At 37.9% G+C, this 24,184-nt stretch overlaps 7 protein-coding genes and 1 non-coding gene across 10 annotated transcripts in view; 4 read left to right on the top strand and 4 right to left on the bottom strand.

Moving 5' to 3' along the window:
• Window positions 1-1,361, top strand: part of LOC104744905 — a 7,983-nt gene extending 6,622 nt beyond the window's left edge. Inside the window, exon 3 of the mRNA XM_010466031.2 lies at window positions 690-1,361. Within this exon, the coding sequence (XP_010464333.1) occupies window positions 690-1,193 (504 nt within the window). The 3' untranslated portion in view covers window positions 1,194-1,361. The remainder of the gene's footprint in view (window positions 1-689) is intronic.
• Window positions 1,727-3,640, bottom strand: LOC104744904 (E3 ubiquitin-protein ligase RNF4-like). 2 transcript variants are annotated; one of them, XM_010466029.2, is made up of 6 exons: window positions 3,366-3,640; window positions 2,743-2,978; window positions 2,593-2,650; window positions 2,403-2,473; window positions 2,080-2,323; window positions 1,727-1,967 (listed from the first exon to the last, which is right to left on the bottom strand). In XM_010466029.2, exons 2-5 carry the CDS (start codon window positions 2,950-2,952, stop codon window positions 2,108-2,110), a joined length of 555 nt encoding a protein of 184 aa, XP_010464331.1. In that variant the 5' UTR covers window positions 2,953-2,978; window positions 3,366-3,640; the 3' UTR covers window positions 1,727-1,967; window positions 2,080-2,107. The 2 variants fall into 2 exon arrangements, with proteins under 2 accessions (XP_010464331.1, XP_010464332.1); XM_010466030.2 differs by having other exon boundaries at window positions 2,743-2,959.
• Window positions 3,830-5,645, bottom strand: LOC104744902 (RPM1-interacting protein 4-like). The gene is made up of 4 exons (XM_010466028.2): window positions 5,522-5,645; window positions 4,619-5,074; window positions 4,206-4,400; window positions 3,830-4,104 (listed from the first exon to the last, which is right to left on the bottom strand). Exons 1-4 carry the CDS (start codon window positions 5,525-5,527, stop codon window positions 4,063-4,065), a joined length of 699 nt encoding a protein of 232 aa, XP_010464330.1. The 5' UTR covers window positions 5,528-5,645; the 3' UTR covers window positions 3,830-4,062.
• LOC104744901 lies at window positions 6,740-8,395 on the top strand. The gene is made up of 2 exons (XM_010466027.2): window positions 6,740-7,386; window positions 7,846-8,395. The coding sequence occupies exons 1-2, from the start codon at window positions 7,101-7,103 to the stop codon at window positions 8,220-8,222; spliced, it is 663 nt and encodes a 220-aa protein (XP_010464329.1). The 5' UTR covers window positions 6,740-7,100; the 3' UTR covers window positions 8,223-8,395.
• Window positions 8,574-8,645, bottom strand: TRNAK-UUU. Its single transcript has one exon. It is a non-coding gene; the product is annotated as a tRNA-Lys (tRNA).
• On the top strand, window positions 8,738-11,914 carry LOC104744899 (GPI transamidase component PIG-S-like). The gene is made up of 13 exons (XM_010466025.2): window positions 8,738-8,908; window positions 9,012-9,711; window positions 9,818-9,902; window positions 9,985-10,074; window positions 10,151-10,224; window positions 10,362-10,446; window positions 10,533-10,616; window positions 10,783-10,913; window positions 11,034-11,115; window positions 11,215-11,262; window positions 11,339-11,411; window positions 11,504-11,607; window positions 11,688-11,914. Exons 1-13 carry the CDS (start codon window positions 8,764-8,766, stop codon window positions 11,802-11,804), a joined length of 1,818 nt encoding a protein of 605 aa, XP_010464327.1. The 5' UTR covers window positions 8,738-8,763; the 3' UTR covers window positions 11,805-11,914.
• LOC104744900 (ankyrin repeat and SAM domain-containing protein 6-like) lies at window positions 11,900-14,099 on the bottom strand. Its single transcript, XM_010466026.1, has 6 exons — window positions 13,691-14,099; window positions 13,120-13,181; window positions 12,760-13,010; window positions 12,530-12,604; window positions 12,386-12,448; window positions 11,900-12,231 (listed from the first exon to the last, which is right to left on the bottom strand). Exons 1-6 carry the CDS (start codon window positions 13,807-13,809, stop codon window positions 12,187-12,189), a joined length of 615 nt encoding a protein of 204 aa, XP_010464328.1. The 5' UTR covers window positions 13,810-14,099; the 3' UTR covers window positions 11,900-12,186.
• The window catches only part of LOC104744898 (callose synthase 9-like), a 14,812-nt gene continuing 4,974 nt past the window's right edge, over window positions 14,347-24,184 (top strand). Inside the window, exons 1-35 of one of the 2 annotated variants that reach the window (XM_010466022.1) lie at window positions 14,347-14,497; window positions 14,887-15,088; window positions 15,182-15,279; window positions 15,559-15,713; window positions 15,827-15,923; window positions 16,075-16,185; window positions 16,262-16,387; window positions 16,494-16,583; window positions 16,835-16,932; window positions 17,020-17,137; window positions 17,319-17,462; window positions 17,917-17,993; window positions 18,071-18,149; window positions 18,501-18,623; window positions 18,869-18,974; window positions 19,062-19,185; window positions 19,302-19,482; window positions 19,569-19,621; window positions 19,750-19,810; window positions 20,214-20,295; window positions 20,626-20,675; window positions 20,903-20,989; window positions 21,114-21,199; window positions 21,296-21,317; window positions 21,486-21,580; window positions 21,690-21,771; window positions 21,904-22,061; window positions 22,147-22,267; window positions 22,536-22,633; window positions 22,738-22,828; window positions 22,912-23,072; window positions 23,155-23,264; window positions 23,392-23,523; window positions 23,700-23,768; window positions 23,843-23,923. In XM_010466022.1, the coding sequence (XP_010464324.1) occupies window positions 14,890-15,088; window positions 15,182-15,279; window positions 15,559-15,713; window positions 15,827-15,923; window positions 16,075-16,185; window positions 16,262-16,387; window positions 16,494-16,583; window positions 16,835-16,932; window positions 17,020-17,137; window positions 17,319-17,462; window positions 17,917-17,993; window positions 18,071-18,149; window positions 18,501-18,623; window positions 18,869-18,974; window positions 19,062-19,185; window positions 19,302-19,482; window positions 19,569-19,621; window positions 19,750-19,810; window positions 20,214-20,295; window positions 20,626-20,675; window positions 20,903-20,989; window positions 21,114-21,199; window positions 21,296-21,317; window positions 21,486-21,580; window positions 21,690-21,771; window positions 21,904-22,061; window positions 22,147-22,267; window positions 22,536-22,633; window positions 22,738-22,828; window positions 22,912-23,072; window positions 23,155-23,264; window positions 23,392-23,523; window positions 23,700-23,768; window positions 23,843-23,923 (3,565 nt within the window). In that variant the 5' untranslated portion in view covers window positions 14,347-14,497; window positions 14,887-14,889. Of the gene's footprint in view, window positions 14,498-14,886; window positions 15,089-15,181; window positions 15,280-15,558; window positions 15,714-15,826; window positions 15,924-16,074; window positions 16,186-16,261; window positions 16,388-16,493; window positions 16,584-16,834; window positions 16,933-17,019; window positions 17,138-17,318; window positions 17,463-17,916; window positions 17,994-18,070; window positions 18,150-18,500; window positions 18,624-18,868; window positions 18,975-19,061; window positions 19,186-19,301; window positions 19,483-19,568; window positions 19,622-19,749; window positions 19,811-20,213; window positions 20,296-20,625; window positions 20,676-20,902; window positions 20,990-21,113; window positions 21,200-21,295; window positions 21,318-21,485; window positions 21,581-21,689; window positions 21,772-21,903; window positions 22,062-22,146; window positions 22,268-22,535; window positions 22,634-22,737; window positions 22,829-22,911; window positions 23,073-23,154; window positions 23,265-23,391; window positions 23,524-23,699; window positions 23,769-23,842; window positions 24,021-24,184 lie in introns of both variants that reach the window. The other variant, XM_010466024.1, reaches the window with a different exon arrangement.

The following is a 24,184-nucleotide window of genomic DNA, read 5'->3' as shown; positions in this document are numbered from 1 at the left end:
CTCAGAATGAACTAAAGATCGGTGAGGGGAAGTTAGTGGTAGCTACTGACAATCTCATCAAACTCTCAACTGATGAAATGATATGGAGTCCTGGATCTGCTGGATTTGATGTTCACGGTAATCTCGCATTCATGATCTGTGATCCGAGGAAGCTTTCGACATCACCAGCCTCAAACTCGTCATCTTCCTCTTCGTCATTGAGAAAAGATAACAACAAGATGCAGTTTGGTATACCCATACCAGTTATCTGTGACTGGCTGAATCAGCATTGGGAAGGTAGTTTGGATGAACATACGACAAAACCAAAGTTGCCTCTCATTCGGTTGATGTCTTCTGGTCAGAAGAGCGAGCGTTCTTGTGCTTCCTTCACCATGCGCAGTGTTTTCAAGCCAAACGACTCTGCTGATGTTGGAATACCATCTTCATCTAACACTAGAGATCAAATTCATCCCAGCTCTTCTATCACTGCGGAGGAAGAAAAAGAAGAAGAAATCTCGAAAAATAATCCTCAAGGCGGTAGAACTTCTACTCATGGGCAAGGTATCCCAACCCCTGAGATATATGAATCTCCAAAGTTGACTTCTGGTCCTTTAAGAAATGAGACAGGTCAAGTACACCTTTTGGATATCAACTTCCCTCCACGGATACCTAAAGCTATAGCCTTTCTGCCTGAGCTTGGTAACCACGAGGTGGAAGAGGCTGATATTGTCTCTGAAGGATCAGATGCGCAAATTGCTTCGACAGGTTCAGTAAACGGTGCTCTCAGTGAGGTCATCTCATGTTCACCGCCAGCAGCAGCTCACTATGTATATAACAATCATGGATACAGCAGCGAGGAAGAGACGATGTATTCTGCAGAAACAGCAGAAAGCCGAAACTACCCAACTCCACCAAGGAAAAACGAGTTTCATCATGAGAGAGTTGGAAGGAGCCAAAGCTGTGTAAGCTCCAGCAGATGGGGAACTCCTCCGAAGAGTTTGAATGGTAGAAGAGAAATGCTGGAGAAACAGAGAAGCTTTGTCCATGGAAAGAAGATGCATTCACAAGGAGCAATGTCACAGAGGAGTAATGACTATTACAGCCCAACGGTCTCATCTATCATGAAGAAAAGGAATAATAGTTCAGAGCAACAGGTTTTCAAACCGGTACCTAGACCTAGAGCTGTTAGTTCTTCCCCAAGATGGGCGTTCTGAGACAGATACAGAGCAGAAAGAGCCACACCTTCATAGAAAGAGAGACATCTTTGTTTAAATTTAGATGTCTTTCATTCTTGTATAACCAATTTTATTTCAAACTCTTGTGCAGACATATTGAAGAGAACAAAACAAATAGAAAACATAGTCTTGAATGGTTTGGTTTAATCTCAGAGAGCAATCTGTGATTTTGAGTTCCTTAAAGTTCCAAATACTTTCGTTATTGCTATTGGACCACTGTCAGGGCTTGTTGTTTACTCAAGGCCATAGAGGAACAATCTAATGAGAATTTGCAGAAAATTATCATGAACAGTTAAACTAATGATCAACAAACATGGCTATGACTTTTGTGTGTGTGTGCTATGAACTGAACAGTCAATGATTTTTCTTAATACCATATAATAAGAAAAAAACTTATCACATAACTATTAGAGGAACCTGTGGACCAACAGAGTAATGTGCGGATGCCATTCACTGTCCTCTACTGAACGTGAGTGAGAAAATAACTGCCCATACTAGATGCTCATGATGTAGATAGAATACTTTCTTAAGATTCAACATTATCTCCACTAAAATTACTTAACAATCACTAAGCGATAAGGAACTACGCAGATAACGAAGATCACCAATCAATGATATTCATTAGAAAAGTAGGTCTTCCATAATTCCTAGATTAGATATCTCTCTTACAAAACATAACGATATCGACATGACAAACTACAATTGATGAATATCTCTTCATTGTTGGGGGATAGAATCGATAGACCATTAACCCTGCAAGAGAGGAAAACGAGCTGAACGGCTAAGAATATTGTTTGTATATTAGTGCCAATTTTTAGAACTCAACACACACACTAAAAAAACAAATATTATCAACTATGCTTACATGGCTATTAGTGATGCTTCTGTATGATTCATTTCATGGTTGGAAGGAATACCCTGATAAGGTCCTTAGCAGTGACTTTTTTCCTACATGTCGGGCATTTAGCTTGGACAGATATCGCATTCTTTATGCACCCTTTGCAGAAGATATGACCACACTTTGTTGACACCTCCTCAGTAAATGGAGAGATACATATTGGGCAGTTAAATTTTGGTTCCTCTACAGGAGCCACAGCCATGGACTTTCTCTGAACAAGATAATAAAACTTGGTGAGCTAAACTCCAAGCAGCAAAAACTATTAAAAAAAAAATCACCACATCTCTTACCGGCTTGTTAAGCTCAGCCGAGTCAGCACTAGTTTGATCAGAGCGACGCCTTGTGGATCTAGTATTGGTACCTGTATTCATACCATCACACTAACCAAAGTGAACAAAGAAATACACTTACTGTATTCTCCCAATTATATAAGACATGATGATATTGCAACACAAAGGAACCATTCAAATTCTGGTTCACCTGAGTCTACATCAACAACTACGGGACCTCTACGTGCGCCTCTTGATTTGATTCTAGCCTGGAATAATAATGAAACAGTTTCAACAAACTTTTACATAAACACCATGACTTAAGAAAGGGGAAAACAAAGGGAGAGAGAAGAGAGCAGACCAGAGCAAAAGCAGATGCAGTTGATTCAACAACATCATCATCATCTTCCATGGCATCTATAACGATCAGAGGAGGAGCAGGCACAATCTCCGGCACCACAGTTGAAGATTGTTCATCCCCTTGTTGATCTCCCTGGTGTTCGCTTTGAGTCCCATTCACATCATCCCTCCTTCGAAGTCTCATATTTGTTCTCACCACCCGAGAAGTCATACTCCAACTGTGAGTTACGCCAAAACCTTTCAAAGTTTCAGTCACAAACAATATGAGTCACTACTGAATTAGGCTACTCTCAAGTTCAGCTCAAAAAGTACAAAGATTTAACTTCTCAGCAACAAAAGTATTCAAAGATTTAAGTCACATTCACTATGAATTGAAGAACTCGAGCAAAAAGGCAAGATTTTTTATCAAAGAACTTAAAAAAAATTCAAACTTGAAAATATCCAGTAAGGCGGTAAAGTATACATCTTTGTTGAAGATCTACCCAGTGACAGTGGAAGTGGAAACCCACGAGGAAACGAACAAAGAAACAAGAAAAATCAAACAGAGAACTCAATCGACAGATCCAGAGATAGAGAACCATGAGAGATTGTACAATTCAGGGCAGAGAAATTCAAAGTTTGTACCTTTTAAGAGAGGAAGCTGTCGAAGATGAAGCAGAACTGGAGAGAAGAATGAGAGAAACGAAAGGCTTCAAAAGGATTTAGTATACAAAGAACCAAAGGATTACTCAATCACTACTTTGGATATGAGATTTGACACCGTTACACTTTTTTTATGTTGTGTTGTGTGGGTTGAGATTGAGTCCACTATATCAAATCCCATGATTAGTCATAACTTGTACTCTCCATACCAATTTACATGCCTCAACCGTACAGTCGTCGTGTTGTTTAAAGACTTCTTTTTTTTTTTTTTTTTGGTAAGATAAAAAGACTATTTTTTTTCGTTGGTACTTGCTACCAATAATACTTTATTTAATTCACACGACGACTCAAATGACTCACCTCTTGATATGACCAAGGCCCGTGGGCTTTCCTTTTTTGGACAAAAGCCCGTGGGCTTTCCTAACAGATATAAATACATTGATATCTTACGCAATTATTTTGTCTTATAATCATCAATAAACCAATTTTTTTCATTACAAAAATTCAATTACACAACACAAACACACTACCATCCTTACTTGAGAATCAAATTTAATTTAAAAATAAAAAGCTCCATCGTTGTCTCCAAAAACTTCAATCCTTTTGTTACAAATTAAAAAATATGATATATCCAAGAAAATGAGGTAAGTTCTTCAATTCATAAATATGTACATTTTCTTCAATATTTGGTTCCCTTTCGGCCCCATGGAAAGCAGCAGACCTATATACAAATCCAATTTTCACGTTAATACACATATCATAACGATGGAACGATATAACAAAAAAAAAAATTACTATATAATTTCACTTTAGATAACTTACCTTGGAGGAGGAACTGGATGGTGCGGGAGATTCACGTTGACCGTTGATGGGACGAGAAGGCGTGTTGCCGGCTGTTCCACCGTATGATCTGCCAGCTTCTTTTCTCTCTTCTTTGACTTGGTCGAAAATGTGTGTGTAACTCATGTTCTCCCCTGCACCCACTGATCCTGGGAATGGCGGTATTGTTGTCGCTCCCTATATATCATCAACGTTCACCATATCAAGTAATGATAAATAAGCAAACCAATTTCATTAATAATCACATATCTTGAACTATATAAATGTAACTCTTCAAACAACAATTCCTACGTCTACTACTACCAAAACAAAAATCAAAAACATTTTATACTTCGATATATGACTAAACATATATTAAAGTATGATCCACGTTCATAGTTTGTTTGTGTTCATACCCTTCCGTTGTTGCCGCCTCTATTGTTTTGTCTAGGCGGCGCTGGACGAGGAGCTGGTGGCTGCCGCTGGTTTGCGGCTGGACCTCCATAACCTCCATATAGTCCACCTCCGCCTCCATTTCCGGCCTTGTGTCCGCTTCCGCCCCCTCCTCCGCTTCCGTAGAGTCCCCCGCCTCCGTATAGTTGATCCGCCGGGGGAGCTCTGACTCTGTTGTTTTTATCGGCTGGTGTAGGTGCTCTCGGTGTGTCCTCCTTAACCGGTTTTGGTGGTTCTGGTCTTTGATTTCTGCGAGCAGGCTGAGGAGGAGGAGGAGCTTGTTCTTGAGGTTTGGTCTCTGGTTTCTCAATAGATTCGTACAAGTCTTGTCGTTTGTTTGTTCTTGCATTGTCAAAGACGACCGTGAATGGTTGGTCTTGGTTGCTCCAGTCCCCGAACTTTGGAACGTGTGGACGGTTCTGCAATCAATCATTAAACAATGAAAATGTTTTAGAGAAGATGGTCAAAATTAGGAGTCTAATGACTTCAAATTCAAATATCAAACTTGGAATGCAAGAAATCGACATGTATGTGAGTGAAACTAATCAGAACTATGAGAGCTAACTAAGCTCAAGCTTTCCATCACACACTAGGACAGGTTCAATTAAGAAGACAAAATACATACGAAAGTCAACTGATTTGAAACAAAACACAGATCTCTGTTCTGATATATGTGATTAAGCCAATCATATAAACAATCATTGTGATTGTGAAAAGACCAGACAAAATAGGATCGATAAGTTAAATTTCCGACAAACATACGACGTCTATGATGGTTTCGTCATAAACATTTTTGAGATATAAAGATTGGAGATGAGAACAAACGAGATGGAGAGTATATACAAAAAGAGGGTTTTCCAACTTACTGCCATATTTCTTGATTGATCTAAAACGAGAAATGAAGAAAGGCTTCAACAATGGCTAGCTAGGTCTGAACTCTGAACAAGAGGGATAAAAGAGAGAGAGAGAGAGAAGTACTAATGGATATATAAAAAAGTGGCGTTGACGATTGGTGTTAGTCTGTAAAGTTTGAATGTCTCCGTTTCTTCTCTCAAAGTCTTCTACATTGACTCCTTCAAAACCTTACGGCGTGACTTGGTTTTAACCGCGTCCCAAAGCCTTGCCAATGAGAGAGATTTTCAGATTTACTTAGAATATTGATATGTATATATATACTCATCATGTATATATATACTCATCTTATGTTAATAAATAAATCAACCCTTTCTAAGTTATATCATTTACTAATAAGACCGGAACCACACGTACGTTTCAACACTAAAAACATCATAAATGAGTAATGTCGCAATAATATTACGATGTTGATTTATTTATAAGTTAACCTGTTAATTTCTATAATGATTTTTTGACAAACTGTTGCCGAATACGTTGTAAAAGGAACTATATATATATATTATTATTTGATAAAAATTAAAAAGGTTTGCTGGTGAATGAATTGCCAACATGCTTACAACTGCAACTATTGTATTTCGTTATATTAGTATCTCTAGCTAATTAATTACCACAAGACATATATAAAATTCAATGGTGGATGAATGTACGACGAGTTCAATGGCTGTCTCTATATATTATGCCTAAAGGTTATACCCAACTTGTAACCACCAACTTTTATAATGTTTTTAGTTTTGACTTTAGCAAATTAGTCCATCAAATTATAACCACTTGTTTCTGATTTTTGAAATAGTTATTACTTATTAGGTATTATGTAAAAAGAAAAAACGGAATAGCAAATAGGTGCGTTGTAGAAGAAAAGAGGTTGGCAATTGGCATGGTGAGGTCTTGTTCTAATCTAAACCTCGATTACTAGTAATCTAAACCTCGATTACTAGTAATCAAACGTGGTGGTATATGCAATTATGAAACTATATAATGATAATGCGGTTATGAACTATATCAAGAAAACGAATTAGTCTTCTCCAAGATAGTCACACAGTTTTGTCAAAAGAAAAAAAAAGATAGTCACACAGTAAGCATTGTAGGATTACACTTTTTGACTGGTCATGGACTCACGGACCACGGTAATACGCAAGTTTATGTCACAAACATTGACCTCTAAAGCAAAAACATACTTTTGTAATAAAATGAACTCTCGTTGTTAAAACACTTTTTAAAGTCTTAAACACTCTGCCGTATTTCTTGCTGCGAAACCAATCGTCTTCTTCAATTCCCAGAGTCTTCTTTTGTTCTCCGCATACTCCTCTCTGTTTCATTGTTTCTTGGTGGTACCAAACGGTTTAGCCGCTGATATCGCGTAAAAGCTACTCAATTTTGGATCTTTTAGTGTTTTCCGATCTGGATTTTGTTTTCAGCTCGAAATTTTGATGCCCAGAAGAGTTACAGAGGAAGTGAATTTAGGGTTTTTACATTGGGCGTGAGTTTTGATAAAAAGGCACAAACTTTACCCTTTTGGTCGGAATCAGAGACATGATTCAGTTACTATTCCTGGTTCTGTTCGCAGAAGGTGCGATTGCTTTCTTACTACTGGTAAAGGTTGGTCCTTTAAGGGAGCTTGTAATGAAGAGCTTAGACCAGCTTAAATTGGGGAAAGCTCCAGCTACTGTGAAAACCATCGCCGGAACCATGTTTGTGAACTTCCTCTCGAATCTCATGAATATAATCAAGATCCAGAACAAGGGTGCGAAACTCGGGACAATGTCTCCTATGGATCAAGTCCTCTGGAGAACACACTTGCTCGAGGCTTCTCTTATGGGTCAGTTTCTTTTTCTTTCTTTTGTTTGAATGAATCTCAGTGTAGATGCTATGTTCTAGATTAGTAAATTGGGGCAAACTCTGTTACCCTCTTCCCCTGTACCCAAAATTATAATCCCCACTTTAGCTGTTGCTCCTAGCTTAGTTGTTATTAGCAGGAGATTTGGCCTGAATAATAAGAGGCTGATTCAACATGTACTGCTGGAGGATGATATGAATAGAAGCAAACAAAACCTTACATTGTTGTGTAATATAGTGAACTGGAAAACTAATAACATGATTTGTGCGAATACATATCTTTGGCAAGGAGGATCTCTATGGTTGTTTTCATTCTAGTGGTTCCATATAGTTGTACTTGGTACTGTCTGTGTTGATTGATGTTCACCAAATTTGGAATCTTCCTGTGGATTTTAAGGAGTAGTGAAACTCATTCTGATATTTGCCTCATATGGTCTTGCAGGTGTAGTGCTCTTTTTCGGCTTCATTATTGACAGGACACATCATTACCTCGGAAAGCTAATCACTTTGAGAAGCAATGACGGGTCATCGAAAGGAGAACTCGATCAACTTAGGAAGGAGAGAACTGAACTGAAAGAGAAAGAAGAGAAGGCATCAAAGGAAATCAAGCAGCTGAAAGAGAAACTGTCATGTGTATTAGAGAATCTGAAGAAAGCAGAGAATGAAGCCAAAGAGAAAGAAACGAAGCTCGAAACAGCTGAAGCTCATGTTACAGCTCTTCAAAAGCAGTCTTCAGAGCTATTGTTGGAGTATGACAGATTGCTTGAAGACAACCAGAATCTCCAAACGCAGATATTGGCTGGAACCAAAAAACCCTGAACTGATATAAGATTTCTTAAGATACGATTTTAATAGGGTTTTAGAGTGTTTGTTAACGAATATGCGGATATAGGCATCTGAGGAATTCTTGTAACATTTATCTTTTTTGGTTTCAGTAAAGCTCACTTGCTTTTTGTTTAACTTGAAGGCAATGGAATTGCTCTTTGTTCTCATTGATGCTGTCTTTCAAATGTTGAAATTTTACGCAAATTAATTACATCAGCAAGAAGCCATGTTATGTGTAATGAAACTTTCAGAGTAGTATTACCAAGAAGCGTTGTCGATTTGATTGACCATAAGTTGAGTAAAAGAACTATGAGGAGCAAAAAGGAAAAAAAAAGGAAATTCTAACGCCGTCTGTGGGGATCGAACCCACGGCCACGTGGTTAAAAGCCACGCGCTCTACCACTGAGCTAAGACGGCTATTGAACAATTGTTCATAATTAAGATATATAAGATATTCAAATACTACGAACTAACAAAATCGACGCGAGAGAAGTAAAGCAAGTGTTGCGGTATCTTCAACCCTGGGGAAGCACCGATGGAAGAAACCTCCGATCGTCTAAATCCGACGACAGACACTTCGGGAGTCACGCCGGAGTTTGATCCGAAGACTATGCGTTCCACAAAACCTGGATTGAAGCGTCTCTTCATCACCACCTCTGTGCTTTTTTCATTCCTTTTAGGTATTAGTTTTGGACTTTCTTCTTCATCATCCCTTAAGCTCCGACTACTATTAGATCTCTTGCTTCCTTTACTTTACCTTTTTCCCAATTTCTGAGGTTTCAGGTGTACCGTTTCTTTGGAAGTCAGTTGAAATATATCGCTCTCCGTTACCGTTCCACGACATAGACTCACTCTCCGATCAAATTGAGTCGACGCCTTTGCGATTCCCTTGCAATCTCCACGCCGTATTCGTTGGTTTCGAATCGAAGGATCCGGATAACTTAAGATCTCAGATACAAGATGGTATAAATCAGTTGACTCATCAAAGTTCACAATGTGGTTCTTGCAATGTCTCCATCTCTGTCACCGTTCAAAACCTAGCTGAGCAGTGCTTAGAAACACTTGCTCACAATCCTTCCACGTGCTCTTATCGTTGTGGAGTGATCATAAGAAATGAGTTTGGTGTTGGATTGGATGATACTGTGGATGAGTCACTGAATGATGTGTTTAGTGGATGTTCTGAGAACAGTGGGAAAACGTACAGTGTTGTTGTGGTGAATAAAGAGAATGCCAATGGTGAAGATGAGGTAATAAAGGCTGTGGTGGGAAAGAGAAGGCATGCGTGGGTTGTGGGGAGTGGATTAGAAGAGAGATATGGTGACATTGTGGCTAGAGTTTCTGAGATTTTTGTTAAAGTGTTTATGAATGGTGGAAGAGATGAAGAGTCAATCCATGGGGAGTTTATGCCTGTGGGATCAGATGGGAAGATTGTTCTTTCCTTCAGTCTATTAAATTCCAATCCACGTGATTGGGTCTACGATTGGTAATGATCCAAGACTTATCCTGTCTCACCTTTTTTTGGATTTGTTTCAACCTTAGCGTTTAGTGTTTACCGTTTCTTTTGCTTTGTTTGTGTGCTACGTTGACAGGGACTTTCAGAGGATAGACGACGCATTGTTGGCTCCGGTGACTAAGGCCTTAGCACCTATAGCTAATATAAGTGTCGAAAGTCAGGTAGCTTTTACCACGAGACCCAAATATTTGGCATCTTTGCTATTCTCTCGAGCTACTGTTTTATGTCTTTGTCTGTCTTTAGGTTTTGTATCATACACCGAAGTCTTCGTTTTCATCTTGGGATGAAAAACTTCAGAGCTACATCTTTAGGACCAGTGATCTTCCCTTTTTCGTACGTACTCTTTCTCTCAATCTCCATGAATAATTTAACTGATTGTTTAAAAGATCATCTTAAATGGTTCTGCCAGGTGAATTCGAACGAATGGCACTTGGATACTTCTGCTGGAGCCAGTGGACGGTCTAAAATACTGCAATTTGTGGTGTATATTATTTTACCCTGCCCATCCTTGCTTATTATGTTGCCTGATACTGTGACTATACTATACTGTTTCCTGATAAGTGAGCAGATATGTTTACACAGAAATATCTCAACTCTATGATCTTTCCTCATATTGTCAGATATATTCCATCTGGAAAAGAGTGCCCTCTTCTTCTACAGTTGCCAAATGGGGAGATATCTAAAACAAATGGCTTCATATCTCCGGTTAGTATCCACACATCAACATTTTCTTTCCTTCTCGTAATCTGTCGGTTGTGAAAACAATGGCATCTTGTCAATTTGTTCTATAGATGTGGGGCGGTGTTATTGTGTGGAACCCGGAAAGTTGTGATAAGGATTCTGAAAGCCCTATTAGGAACACGATATCGCCTCAGGTTCGGTTCACTTTTCATAGTCATAATATGCTTTATACCAGTTATATATTGGTTGGTACTTTCATACTCACTTTTCAGATTTCATAGTTACTTTTCATCGAGTATTTGCAGAGCATTGGAAGATCACTGAAGTATCATCATTGATTTTTGCACTTTTTTGAAACAGGATCTCGAGCAGATTGTTGAAATTTTCTTGGGACAATTTCGACAACTATTTGGCTTTAAGTCTGAAGCCATTTATACCAGTGGATTAGGCACTTACAAGATTTTGCCTAGTGAAAGAGGCTTCACAGAGTGGTAAGAATTCATAAACCTAAAATTGATGTGAGCTTATGGATCGACAAGTTTTAAAAGTAAAACACTGGATGCTAATGAGGAATATTGATGGGTGTTGTCTTTACTGCTGTATCATTGCAGGGAATTGGATGTCTTGTCACGGAAGCACACATGCTTCAATCTCCATTCTTGTTCAACAACCCTCGGTTCTCTCTCTAGATTGGTGTGTTATTAACTCCACATGCCTAGTTATAGCACGCTCTGCTGCATCGTGGTGTTTCCATTTCAATTTTTTCTAATTCTAATCACTTGACACTTGCAGGTTCGGTCACTCCCTAGGATGATTATCAAGGATGAAATTGGAGAACAAGTATGTTTCTCAAATAGAACCCTTTTCTAGAGACCTTTTTCTGTTCTAATCATTCCATTGTGTTCCCCCAAACCAGGTGAAATATTCTCTGAAAGCAGCAAAGTTGGCTCAGTCTAATGCTTCTTTGGGAGGATACAGTTCTTCAGCCAGTATGTTACTCTTCATATATATTCAAAATAATATTGTTCGACCTTAGTATATGTGAATGTAACAAGAAATTGCGATTTTGTGTGTCGTAAAGGTTCATCCAGGGAAGCAAGGTCCCTAGCCGAGAATGCCTTCTTCCATCCGTCTATCATGTCCGTCAGCTACTTCTCTTATGAACATTGCTTTGCAGTGTACTCGGTAAGATTCCTTGTCTCTACTACTATTATTAGCATCTTCTTGTTTCTCTGAGACTCATATGAATATGCTTTCTTGGATAGCCATTCTTCCTGCCCGTGGTAGGACACATTGTCCTTGCAGCATTTCGAGAATGGAAGAGATACAGACAAGAGAAGGCAAAGTACTTGACATGGCTAACCAGAAAGAAGACAGCATAGGATCCTTTAGCTTACTACATATTCCCTGTAACTTAAGTTTTTATGCTTGAATACAAATTATGATAACAATACATTGCATTGAGAAGCGAACTCTAGGTTTCCTTTGAATTTTTGCCATCGTGTTTATCTTCTCGAGGCCTTTTTGTCATTGAGTTTATCTTGAGGCTTCTCTAACATCAAAAGTGGTGCAATCAAACAGTGTATGTTTCACCATGTTTAAGATTACAGATGTCTAACCGAAATACTAAGCTCTTGAAAAGGGCAAAATACAATCAAGAAAAAGAGGGCCAAATCCAGAATCACTTCTCACAATTCTTAATTTAACAACTCCAGGACACCATTCAGCTGAGCTTCAAACCATCATGTAGAAGTCACTAAGCTCTTAGCGTTTAGATCCCAAAGCAAGAAGTATCTTCTTCCTCGGACCCTACAATAAAAAACACGGCTTATGAAAAGAGCGTAAAATCTTCCTCAGTAAGAAACTGAGTGTGGTACAGATCAAACAAACTGAGAAAATGTCGTTCATTCAAAATCTGTAAGATTGTATATAACAAGTGTAGCAGCTTGAACATGAAGCTTACCATTGGTATGAGCATAGCCTTGAGGTCATCATCTGTCATATGCATGAGAGCATCCATATCAACCTGTAAAAAGGATAAGAAAGTTATATATGTGTCATCAATAACAAAGACATAAATATCAGCTTGATAGAAGACATTGCATACTTCTTCAACTTGAAAAGCAGTTGAATATTTCTCGAGACCCAATGACTCCAGAAAGCTATCAACCGATGCATCAGCCTGAAACAAAAGAAGACAAGCTAAGAGACAATAGTGGATGGCATGTATACAAGAGATTTGTCTAACTATATGTTCGCACCGGTCAGAAGAATGGTTTCTCCCAAGGAATAAAGTAGTGATGGAAAAAATAGTTGAAGAAAAGTGAATCATATTGCCTGCTGTGATTTCTTCCTGGTAGCTTGATTGGAAGTTTTTCTAGTCTCTGTTTCAGTCGCTACGCTCTTCATGCTTGGTCTAGCAGCCTCCACTTTAGATTTTGGCGGGTCACTGTTTTTTGGTTGATTCATTGTCCCAGAAAGCTTTTCCCGTAAATCCCGCACGCCTGAACCGGCTTCTCGCCCACTTTGAGACCCATGCTGTCTCTTTTGGAGCTTCAAACGAAGATCTCTAGGATCAACTCTGCGATCTTCATACGCCATCAGACAGAAAAATCAACAACCATAAAGAAATACTTTTGCCAATACTTAAAATTTTCAACTGGAAAGAACAGGTGAGAGAGAGAGAGAAAAACATACTTGAAAGTTGAGGTTTTTCACTACTGAAAAGATCATGCTCCCATTTGTCATCCTGCCTTTGCCTGAAAGCATGAAGAACGAGAAACGTGTGATTAACAATGAAGACTAACGAGCTGAATATAAACCATCCTCCAACGCAAAAGCAAAACAAAGTTCATCACATAAAGATTCAAATCAATTGCCTCAGAACCCTTATAAAATCACAAAAAATCAAGTCCCAAAAACAATCACGAAACACAATAATATCAGATAGAGTTATAACTATGCAGGTCGGGGACTCAAAGTAGAGAAGCTCATAAAGCTGATATATTTGGAAAAAAAAATCAGTGAAGTTGTTTGAAACTACCAATTTCAAAGGACAAAATCATAGAATCAGAAAGTCCTACCAACCTAACCAAATGAGCAGAATCCATACCCTTAATTCATAATCAAGCTTGGGCTACTAAAAGGAACATTATAATGTAAGCTACATCTCTACACCAAGTACTAGCTAAACACATTGAAGAATCCTCAAGAACATTAAGCTAAATCTCTGACAAAAAGTTAAAAAAGAAGGGAGAGAAATTAGAACCTTTTGCCAGTGACTTGTCGGAGGCGAGTAGAGATATCGCCAGAAGAACCACCATTGATACGATCCTTAACCACCTTCCTGGTACCACCAGACTCAGCCTCCAATTTATCAGCATACATCTTTTTTTATCTTCCTTGGATTGAAAACACACACAGAAAATTATCCTAACCCTAAATCAAGAAAACCCAAAAAGACGAGAAATGTCTTGTAGACTATTTAGCAGCTCCGAGATGCAAATAGAAACCCTAGAAATCTCTACCCAGAAAATCACAGAGAAAATAGAGGAGCTCTTCAACAGAAACAATCCATTAATGAAAATAGAAAAAGAACTGCGGATTTTGCACACGACGCCTTTGGCCTTCTCACGAGGATCTTCGTTTTAGAGAATTTGGGCAAAATTAACAATCTCCAATCAAGTGAAATAGGTCGGGTCGGGTCGAGAATCAGGACTAACCGGTTTGATTGTCAAATTAACAATCCAATGCGATTGAACCGGTTTAATCCGGCAATTCAAAAGATTTCGCGGTTTGATTTTTCATTGACAACGCGGTTAAGTTAATTCCTTTGATTTATTTTTCAACACGCGGTTCGCTTTTTTTTTTTTTTTTTTAAAAAAAAAACATCGATTCCTTTCCTGTAATGTAATGGTCTTCTTTTTAGATTAAAAACTAAAAAAAATCCCTCAAATTGAAAAAGGTTTGAAACTCAGAAAAGCGCTACCTTCTTCGTTAATTCTCTCCGTTTCTTCTCTATGAGTGATTCAATCCTGCTTCGACACCATATCTAGGGTTTCTGTCGTCTGATTAGGTAAACTCCTGCGTTTGATTTTTTTTTTTTTTTTTTTTGGGGTTTTATCCCTTTTTCTTTGTTGTTTACTAGTTTCAATCTTAAGAAGTTGCGACGCGACAAGCTCAGATTCAGGATCCCTAAAATTTTCTCTATTTTTTTTTTTCTTCTTTTGTTTTCGTTGGTTACAAAAGAACAACAACGTTTCGTATCTTCTCTAGAACTTACGGTTTTTTTTTTTTTTTTTTGCAATATCAGTTGCACCTAGGTCACTTGTCCGAATCTGAATAGGTTTTTTTTTTTTTTTTGGGTGTATCCCTCGATTTCTACATGTTTATGTTTTGCACTTGTAGGGTTTTTTCGTTAGTGTGTAAGCTGCTGAGTTCTCTGATTTTTTTGTTGGTTTGTAGAAAATGTCACGAGCTGAGGAATTGTGGGAGAAGCTAGTAAATGCCGCGTTACAAAGAGACAGAGTAGGAGGAGTTGCCGGTGCTCAACAGGGCAGTATTGTTAACTATGTCCCTTCTTCACTCGCAAACAATAGAGACATAGATGCTATCCTGAGAGCTGCTGATGAGATCCAGGATGAGGATCCCAACATTGCTAGGATCTGTAAGTTTTTTTCTTTCCTGAGCGGGTTTAGGTTTTTTATTTCCTCTGTGCAATGCCACTGTTTTGATCTTCTTGACAATTGTTTTACTGCAGTGTGTGAGCATGGTTACTCACTTGCACAAAATCTTGATCCTAATAGCGAGGGCAGAGGTGTTCTACAATTCAAAACTGGATTGATGTCTGTTATTAAGGTATGTTTCTCTTCTCTACAGTTCTAAGTTTGATACTGTCATCCGTAAGTACTTCACTATATATGTTTGTAGTGTCATTGTCAGCTGCGTTAATTCTGTGATGCCATTATTGTTGTTAAGCTTGTATTAGATGATCAATGTGTGGTAGATAATTTGGACTTTCTCTTACTTGTAATGCATTGCTAGTATATTATGATATCGACTTCGTTGGATTTTCTTAATATAATTTACCGATGGTTTTTTCATCTATATGCTTTGTACTCTCTTGGTTAACTGTAGCAAAAATTAGCAAAAAGAGAGGTTGGGACCATAGACAGAAGTCAGGATATTCTCCGACTACAAGAATTCTACAAGTTGTACAGAAAAAATAACAATGTTGACAAGCTGAAGGAGGATGAAAAGCAGCTTCGTGAGTCGGGGGTTTTCACTGACGAGTATGTACATAAATCATAATCGTTCAATTTTATGTTCTTACTATGGTTGTTGAACGCCTAACTTAACTCAGACATCTTAATTGCTGTCCTTACAATTTGATATTGGCTTCCAGGCTGGAGCGGAAAACAGTAAAAAGGAAAAGAGTTTTTGCCACCCTTAAAGTTCTGGGAAGTGTGTTGGAGCAATTGGCAAAAGAGATTCCTGAAGAGGTGGTGTAGATTTCTTTGAACACCTCTCACTTCATTCTTACATTTGTTGAACTGAAAAGGGGATTTGTGAGGATGAGAATGTAACTCCAAAACAAGTCGATGCAATTACATACCTATTCAACTAACAGTTACTTGTTTTGTACCTCTACAGCTTAAGCATGTTATTGACTCAGATGCTGCTATGAGTGAAGACACAATTGCTTATAACATTATTCCTCTTGATGCTCCTGTCACTACAAATGCCACTACGGCTTTCCCTGAGGTGAGTTATTTTCTATACTGTACATTCATGCATGTTATGTAGCTTGTCTTGCTTGATAACAAAAAAATGTGAGCAGGTTCAAGCGGCAGTGGCAGCATTGAAGTATTTTCCAGGCTTGCCAAAATTGCCTGCTGATTTCCCCATTCCCGCCACAAGGAATGCTGATATGCTTGATTTTCTCCACTATATATTTGGGTTTCAGGTTTGTATATCCGAAAAGAGCTTATCCAGCTTCATAGCGCACATGAGGGCTTTTTCTTTTTTCTTTGGTTTTTCATTTTCTAATATATCAATTTTAATGACCTCAGAAAGACAGTGTCTCAAATCAGCGTGAACATATAGTTCTTCTTCTGGCTAATGAGCAATCTCGTCTTAATATTCCTGGAGAAACAGAACCCGTAAGTCCCAGAGTTATTTCAATTTCATATGATTATTTGCTGAAAAAGCTTGTGGATACAACGTAATATTTGTGATCTTGGGTTTATTACTATAGCAAAAACTTAATATCAATTATTTTTGTGTTCATTCTAGAAACTTTAGGCGTGGTAATTGTGCACTGCACATGTTCCAAGCTTGTCTGCCTCTTTATTTAGAAGGCAATGAGTTGAATTTTAAGATCTGATGAATAATTTTGTTCTCTTGTGCTCAGAAACTGGATGACGCTGCAGTGCATAAGGTGTTCTTGAAGTCCTTGGAAAACTACATTAAGTGGTGTGATTACCTCTGTATTCAACCTGCTTGGAGCAAGTAAATTATCCTCTCTCCCTTCTCTATTTTTCCTGCTACAAGATTACCACTCTTGCATACTCATTGCAAACATTTTGTAAGATGCAGTTTAGAAGCCATCAGTGGAGAGAAGAAACTGCTGTTCCTCTCTTTGTACTTCCTGATTTGGGGAGAAGCTGCCAACATACGGTTTCTTCCAGAATGTTTGTGCTACATATTTCACCATGTGAGTTTATGCTGACTGCTTATTTTCTCCTTATGTTAATGGGTTTCTAGTGTCCCTTCATTGCTGTTTTAAGATGAATGAAATCTCCTAACTACCTACCGCTCTGACTTGCTACTGTTTCATTTTTGTCACTAAATGTTGTTCGTTTGTCCTTTGTGCTCATGCCGATTATTTTCTACAGATGGTTAGAGAAATGGATGAGATCTTGCGCCAGCAGGTTGCTCGCCCAGCTGAGAGTTGTATGCCAGCCGAAAGTCATGGCTCTGATGATGGTGTATCATTCCTTGATCATGTCATTGCTCCGCTATATGGAGTGGTTTCAGCGGTATGTTCTCTGAAAGATTCTTTCACCCTAGACTTCATCGGATTTTCCCTCTCTCTGCTCTCTTCATGTTATATAAGAAGTATCTTCCGTGATGATACTAATGATTGAATTAGTGATTGAATTAGTGATTGAATAGGCATGGATCTCTTGGTCAATAAATTTGTTGTACCAACGGGCAATTTTTTTTTTTTTTTTTTTTTTTTCATTTGGTATTTCTTTATGGGTTTCGCTGCATTCACAATTCAAAATGTTGACATACGTTTCATATCCTGTATATTTGTTGATATAATCTTTGTTGGTTGCTAGTATTTTATTCCAGTATCGTATCTCAAAACAGAATGCTGTTTTTATCGTGCTTTCTTATCTATAAATATTCATTTTGTAAATTGTGTTTTTGATTTTGATGTAATAATCATGCATAGACTTGTACTGTTATCTAATGGTGTATGTGCAGGAAGCTTTTAACAATGACAATGGCCGAGCACCTCATTCAGCTTGGAGAAACTATGATGATTTCAATGAATATTTTTGGTAAATACTTAATATCTTTGTCTTTTGGGTGAATTTTCATTGCCTCTGCTGGGTTTCTTACAATTTTTATTTTCAAGGTCGCTTCACTCCTTTGAGCTTGGTTGGCCGTGGCGTACCAGTTCATCTTTTTTTCAGAAACCTATCCCGAGGAAAAAGGTCTGCAATGCCCCTTGTAGAATTTAATAAAGATTTTGTTTTCATATTGGTTTTGTTGCTTCTTTAATGCATGTAGCTATTCGTTTACCTTTGAGATGGCAATTTGAAAATGTCTATAAGTCAGCTCCTAGACCATGTTTTAAAAGTTGTATTGAAGTTAGATGACGTTTGGTCTCGCTGTTGTACTCATTTACTTTCCTTGACGCTAAGTAGGTTCCCGACTTTGTATTAATTATATTTAGAGAACTTGGTGTTAGGTCCTTATCTGTATAGTTTAAAATCTGGATACAGACTTCCACTTTTTTCCCATAGGTGTATCTGATGTTAAATATACTGGTTTTATCCTTGCAGTATGAGCTTAAAACCGGCAGGGCCAAACATCGAGGAAAAACTTCCTTTGTTGAGCACAGGACATTTTTGCATCTCTATCACAGTTTCCATCGGTTATGGATATTCCTTGCTATGATGTTTCAGGTTTGTACCCCGTCTCAGGGTTCCGTTTACTTGTAATGCTCTCTCTCGGTATTCTCAGACGAATTTATAGTCAACACCTATCCTTGGTAGCCTGCTTTTTTCTTGAACTGTTGTTTTATAGTTGCGAACTTGTGTTACCTGCTCAAGATATTTGTTTTAACCTGTTCTTTAACTCGTTTTGGTAGTATTAATTATATCTTCTCGAAAAAAGGTTCGACTAATACTCTTGACAAAATTCGTTACAGGCATTAGCCATTATTGCGTTCAATAAAGATGACCTTACTTCCAGTAAAACTTTACGTGAAATCCTCAGCCTGGGTCCGACTTTCGTAGTTATGAAGTTTACTGAGAGTCAGTCTTAAACCTCATACACTTTACTTTATCTTCAATTATTGTTATGAATTAATGAAGAATAAAACATACGTTTAATGTTAATAGGTGTTCTGGATGTTATCATGATGTATGGTGCCTATTCCACAACAAGACGTCTGGCTGTTTCTCGCATTTGTCTTCGTTTCGTTTGGTTTGCCGCTGCTTCCGTCTTCATATCTTTCCTCTATGTGTATGTTAATATTATTTTCTTTTACCTTCTCCAGCTCTCATTTTCTATGTGCTATGTTCCTTTACTTTTGGTGTAACTTTTGCATTCCTTTGTTTAATATTGTTTTGTGTGTCCAGGCAAGCACTTAAAGAACCAAATATTGAATCAGGCATATTTAAGCTTTATGTGATCGTCATAGCCATCTATGGTGGTGTTCAGTTCTTTTTTAGTATCCTGATGCGGTTCCCAACTTGTCACAACATTGCTAATAAATGTGACCGGTGGCCTGTGATTAAATTCTTTAAGTGGATGCGCCAGGTTTGAACCTCATGTTTCTCTTTCGTTTGTAATACTTGAAATTTCTTAATATCTTCTGATCTCTGATGCTTACTTGTTTCTTTCAGGAGAGACACTATGTTGGCCGTGGCATGTACGAAAGGACATCTGATTTTATATGGTGTGTGAAAATCAGCACTTCAGCAGATATACTTGTTTAATGATACCAACATACTTCATCCCATACGGTCTTTATGTTTTTGTTTTTTTAATTTGTAAAGAATTTACTGACCCAATCATACAACACAGGTACTTGCTATTTTGGCTTGTCGTTCTGTCTGCAAAGTTCTCATTTGCGTACTTCCTTCAGGTTGGTATTTCTAGCTGGAAGCAAAATTGTAACATGTTGACAGTAGTACTGAAGATTGTGATTTTTTATGCATATATATATACATATGTTACACGGATAAAATACTACATATGTACCAAAAGTTTGTCTTCTCTGTGTTAATCAAGAATCTCCTTTTGTATTCAGTATAGATTCTAGCTCAAGTTCTCCTGTGTATCCTTAGAGTTGGACGTAAATTTATGCATGCAGGCATCAAATATATTTTTGAGCAGAAAGAATCATATTCATTTGACAGTTGACTCTTTATTGTGATCTCTTGTAGTCACATCCTGAAGTAATTGTTCGATAAACATGGCAATATGCTTTGTTTGGCAGTTAAAGTGCGAATCGGATTACTTATTTTCTCATGCTGATGAATTTGCAGATTGAGCCGCTCGTTGGCCCCACAAGGATTATAGTAAAGCAGAACAATATTCCGTACTCCTGGCATGATTTTGTATCAAAAAGTAAGTACGGAATTTGTAGTTTTTGTTTAAATTGACCATAGACCAATGCTTAATTTTTCGTAAGCGTAGTTGCTTAATGGATTGTGATTGTGGTGTATTATGTTAGTTCTTTCTGGAATCGTACACCTATGCTTGTTTGCAGCATAGGATATCAAAACTGAAGTGCTGAACACAAAAAACATCAGCAAGGTCCAACTAGGGATGTTATTAGCTGTACTATTGGGTTTTGTGTGAATAACTGTTCTGATAGTCTTGAATAAATCATTCTCCTTAAAACTTTTTTTGGTGTTCTAAGATTCTCACTCTGATATTTTTTTTACCTGGATGCAGAAAACTACAATGCTTTGACTGTTGCCAGTTTATGGGCTCCCGTGGTAGCTGTAAGTAAAATGGACTTTACATGAGGGTTGGCACTTTTATTGTTTTATTTTCTGTCTGCAGTCACTGAATCAAGTTGTTGTCTATGGAGAATCCCTTCAGTTTTAGGAGGATATTGTTTACACCAATTTTGGTGAAATTTATTGCGATTAGAATGAATGTTACTGCTGGGGGTTCACAGTTAAGTATTCCCTCTTGGTATTGTAACTTTGTCTTTTATCTAACGCAGATATACCTTTTAGACATCCACATATTCTACACCATTGCCTCTGCTTTTTTGGGATTCTTGCTTGGTGCAAGAGATCGTTTGGGAGAGGTAAGTGTGGTTACACTCCTCTTTGTCTTACAAATGTCAAAGTTTAGATATTTAAAACTGTTGGAACAGTGTTTGTAAGAGGTTAGGTCCTTACGTTTCTTATGATTCCTTGCAATTTTCACAGATAAGATCTTTGGAAGCAATTCACAAACTTTTTGAGGAGTTTCCTGGGGCCTTTATGAAGGCTCTTCATGTTCCTCTTACCAATCGGTGAGGTTCCTTTTCATCTGCTAGAATTTCATTTTTCCTAGATATCTCCCTTTATCTTTGTTAAATATTAACATCTTCTTGTCTTCATATTCTTAGGACGTCTAATCCTCCTCATCAGGTAGTGATGTTTTTTCCCTCTTCTCTTTTCTGTAGCTGTTGGCTTGTTTTACATTATGTCAATCACTAATTTCCTATATAGTGTACATGAAAATTTTGTCCCCGCCGAGTCATGTTAGTTTTCTTCTCACTATTGTTGTTCATATTGCATATGATTATCAATTCAAAGGCTATGGATAAGAACAAAGTAGATGCAGCACACTTTGCTCCATTTTGGAACCAAATAATTAAAAGTCTACGAGAGGAAGATTACGTCACTGATTTGTAAGTGCTTTATGTTTTACAGTAATTATGCTGTGTGCGTAATTCTCTGAGCTTCTGCTATTATGTATTTTCTTTTTTACTCTTTTCCCTCATCTGGAATTGTTTTCAGTGAGATGGAGTTGCTCCTGATGCCCAAGAATTCTGGTAAGCTCCAGTTGGTTCAGTGGCCACTTTTTCTTCTTTCCAGCAAGGTGAGTTTGATACGTTACCTGCTTCTGTATTAAATTCGACGTTTATTGTGTTATTTGCCTAGCCTCATTGCTTTCCATAAGAAATTCCATATGTGGACGTACTAGTGACTACTATTATCTGATAATCTGCAGATATTATTGGCCAAAGAGATTGCTGCTGAGAGTAATTCACAAGAGGAGATTCTGGAGAGGATTGAAAGGGATGACTATATGAAGTATGCTGTTGAGGAAGTCTACTACACTCTCAAACTTGTCCTAACAGAAACTCTGGAAGCCGAAGGGAGGATGTGGTATTAAATTTTGGGCCCTAAAATTTGACTTACAACGATTGTTGCTGGATGGACAGAGTGATGATAATTGTTGTGAATTTTGTAGGGTGGAAAGAATCTATGAAGATATCCAGGCCAGCTTAAAGGAGAGAAATATACATCATGATTTTCAGTTGAACAAACTCTCCCTGGTTATCACAAGAGTGACTGCGCTCTTGGGAATCCTGGTATTCGCATTGCCACTGCTATTTATTTCTCCGTCAGAAATCCCTTTATTTAGTGGCTCTNTGGGAATCCTGGTATTCGCATTGCCACTGCTATTTATTTCTCCGTCAGAAATGCCTTTATTTAATGGCTCATAATTATAGAAGTAGTAATTTTTATGATGCTGAAAGTAAGATTATTGCGAATTATAGGCGTCCTTACCTATTAGTGGGAGAAGGATGCCATAGTTTTATATATTTGATTTTAAATTGTACTCAATTGCATGGACAGAAAGAAAATGAAACAGAAGAGCATGCAAAAGGGGCCATCAAAGCACTTCAAGATCTCTATGATGTTATGCGGCTTGACATATTAACTTTTAATATGAGGTGCATACAAAGTTGATGATTTGGCTTTGTTTTGTGCAACAATCCAGTCGTTCTTTTCTTTTCCTTATTTGATATGTTTTCAAAATTGTGTTGCTCTGTGTTAGGGGTCACTATGAGACATGGAACATGTTAACTCAAGCCTGGAATGAAGGTCGGCTTTTTACAAAATTGAAATGGCCTAAAGACCCTGAGCTGGTATGATGATCATTCTTGTTGTCAAGGCTATTAGTGCACTCAGTTAATTTTTTGTCAGTCTGATAATTGTCTTTGATTTGCAGAAAGCTCTCGTCAAAAGACTGTACTCTCTATTTACTATCAAAGATTCTGCAGCACATGTTCCTAGAAATCTTGAGGCCAGACGTAGACTTCAATTCTTCACCAATTCTCTTTTCATGGATGTGCCACCACCCAAGTCTGTCCGCAAGATGTTATCCTTCAGGTATTTCTTTATCCATACGTTTGTCATATTATCCCAGCAAGCTCTTCACAACCTTACTATCTTCTTTCGTACTTTTTGTCAGTGTCTTCACTCCATACTATTCCGAGGTTGTGCTATACAGCATGGCTGAACTCACCAAGAGAAATGAGGATGGAATATCAATCTTGTTTTACCTACAGAAAATATATCCAGGTATATCAGCCTTGTGAGTTACTTCAAAAGCTTAGTGACTTGTCAAGCTTGTTATGTTTCTTACTTAAACGTTTTTTTTTTAGTACTTGACTTGCTTCTGTATGCTCCTGTGCTTAATATGTTGCAGATGAGTGGAAAAATTTTCTTGCACGCATAGGACGGGATGAAAATGCGTTAGAAGGTGATCTAGATAATGAACGAGATATTCTTGAACTTCGATTTTGGGCCTCTTACCGTGGACAAACGTTAGCTAGAACAGGTAAAGTAAACGAATCACTACACCTCTTTTCTTGGGGATACACTCTTCATTTCATGATCTCACATTGCAAATAATATTTGGTATCTCTATCAAGAAAGGGACCTTATTTTTCAGCTGTTCCCTTGCATATATTATTAATGTTTTTCTGTACTTGTTATCTGGCATTATACCTGCAGTTCGGGGGATGATGTATTATAGGAAAGCCCTCATGCTTCAGTCTTATCTAGAAAGAAAGGCTGGTAGAGGTAAGAGGCTAAAAGCTTTCTATAATTATCATTTTCTGGCCAAGCATTTTCTTAAGGCTATCTCACTATTACAGACGAGGAGTCCGCACTTTCTGGCAATGACGCAACAGATGCTGAAGGATTTGAGTTATCTCCTGAAGCAAGGGCCCAAGCAGATCTAAAGTTTACATATGTTGTCACATGCCAAATATATGGAAGACAGAAAGAAGATCAAAAGCCTGAAGCTGTTGACATTGCATTGCTAATGCAAAGGTAAGAACACACTTTTCTGGGTTCCTCTCTTGGTTAAGGATGTAGTTTTCTACCTCAGGTCTGGTGTTTCTGCTATCTTTATATATTGTATTATTGAGGTAATCTCTTTCATTCGATTGTAGAAATGAAGCTCTTCGCATTGCTTATATCGATGTTGTTGATAC

This window comes from Camelina sativa, chromosome 15 (genome assembly GCF_000633955.1).
Source record: "Camelina sativa cultivar DH55 chromosome 15, Cs, whole genome shotgun sequence".
NCBI lineage: Eukaryota > Viridiplantae > Streptophyta > Magnoliopsida > Brassicales > Brassicaceae > Camelina > Camelina sativa.
The sequence above is the reverse complement of the archived record's forward strand: the minus strand, read 5'-3'. Positions and strand labels throughout refer to the sequence as shown.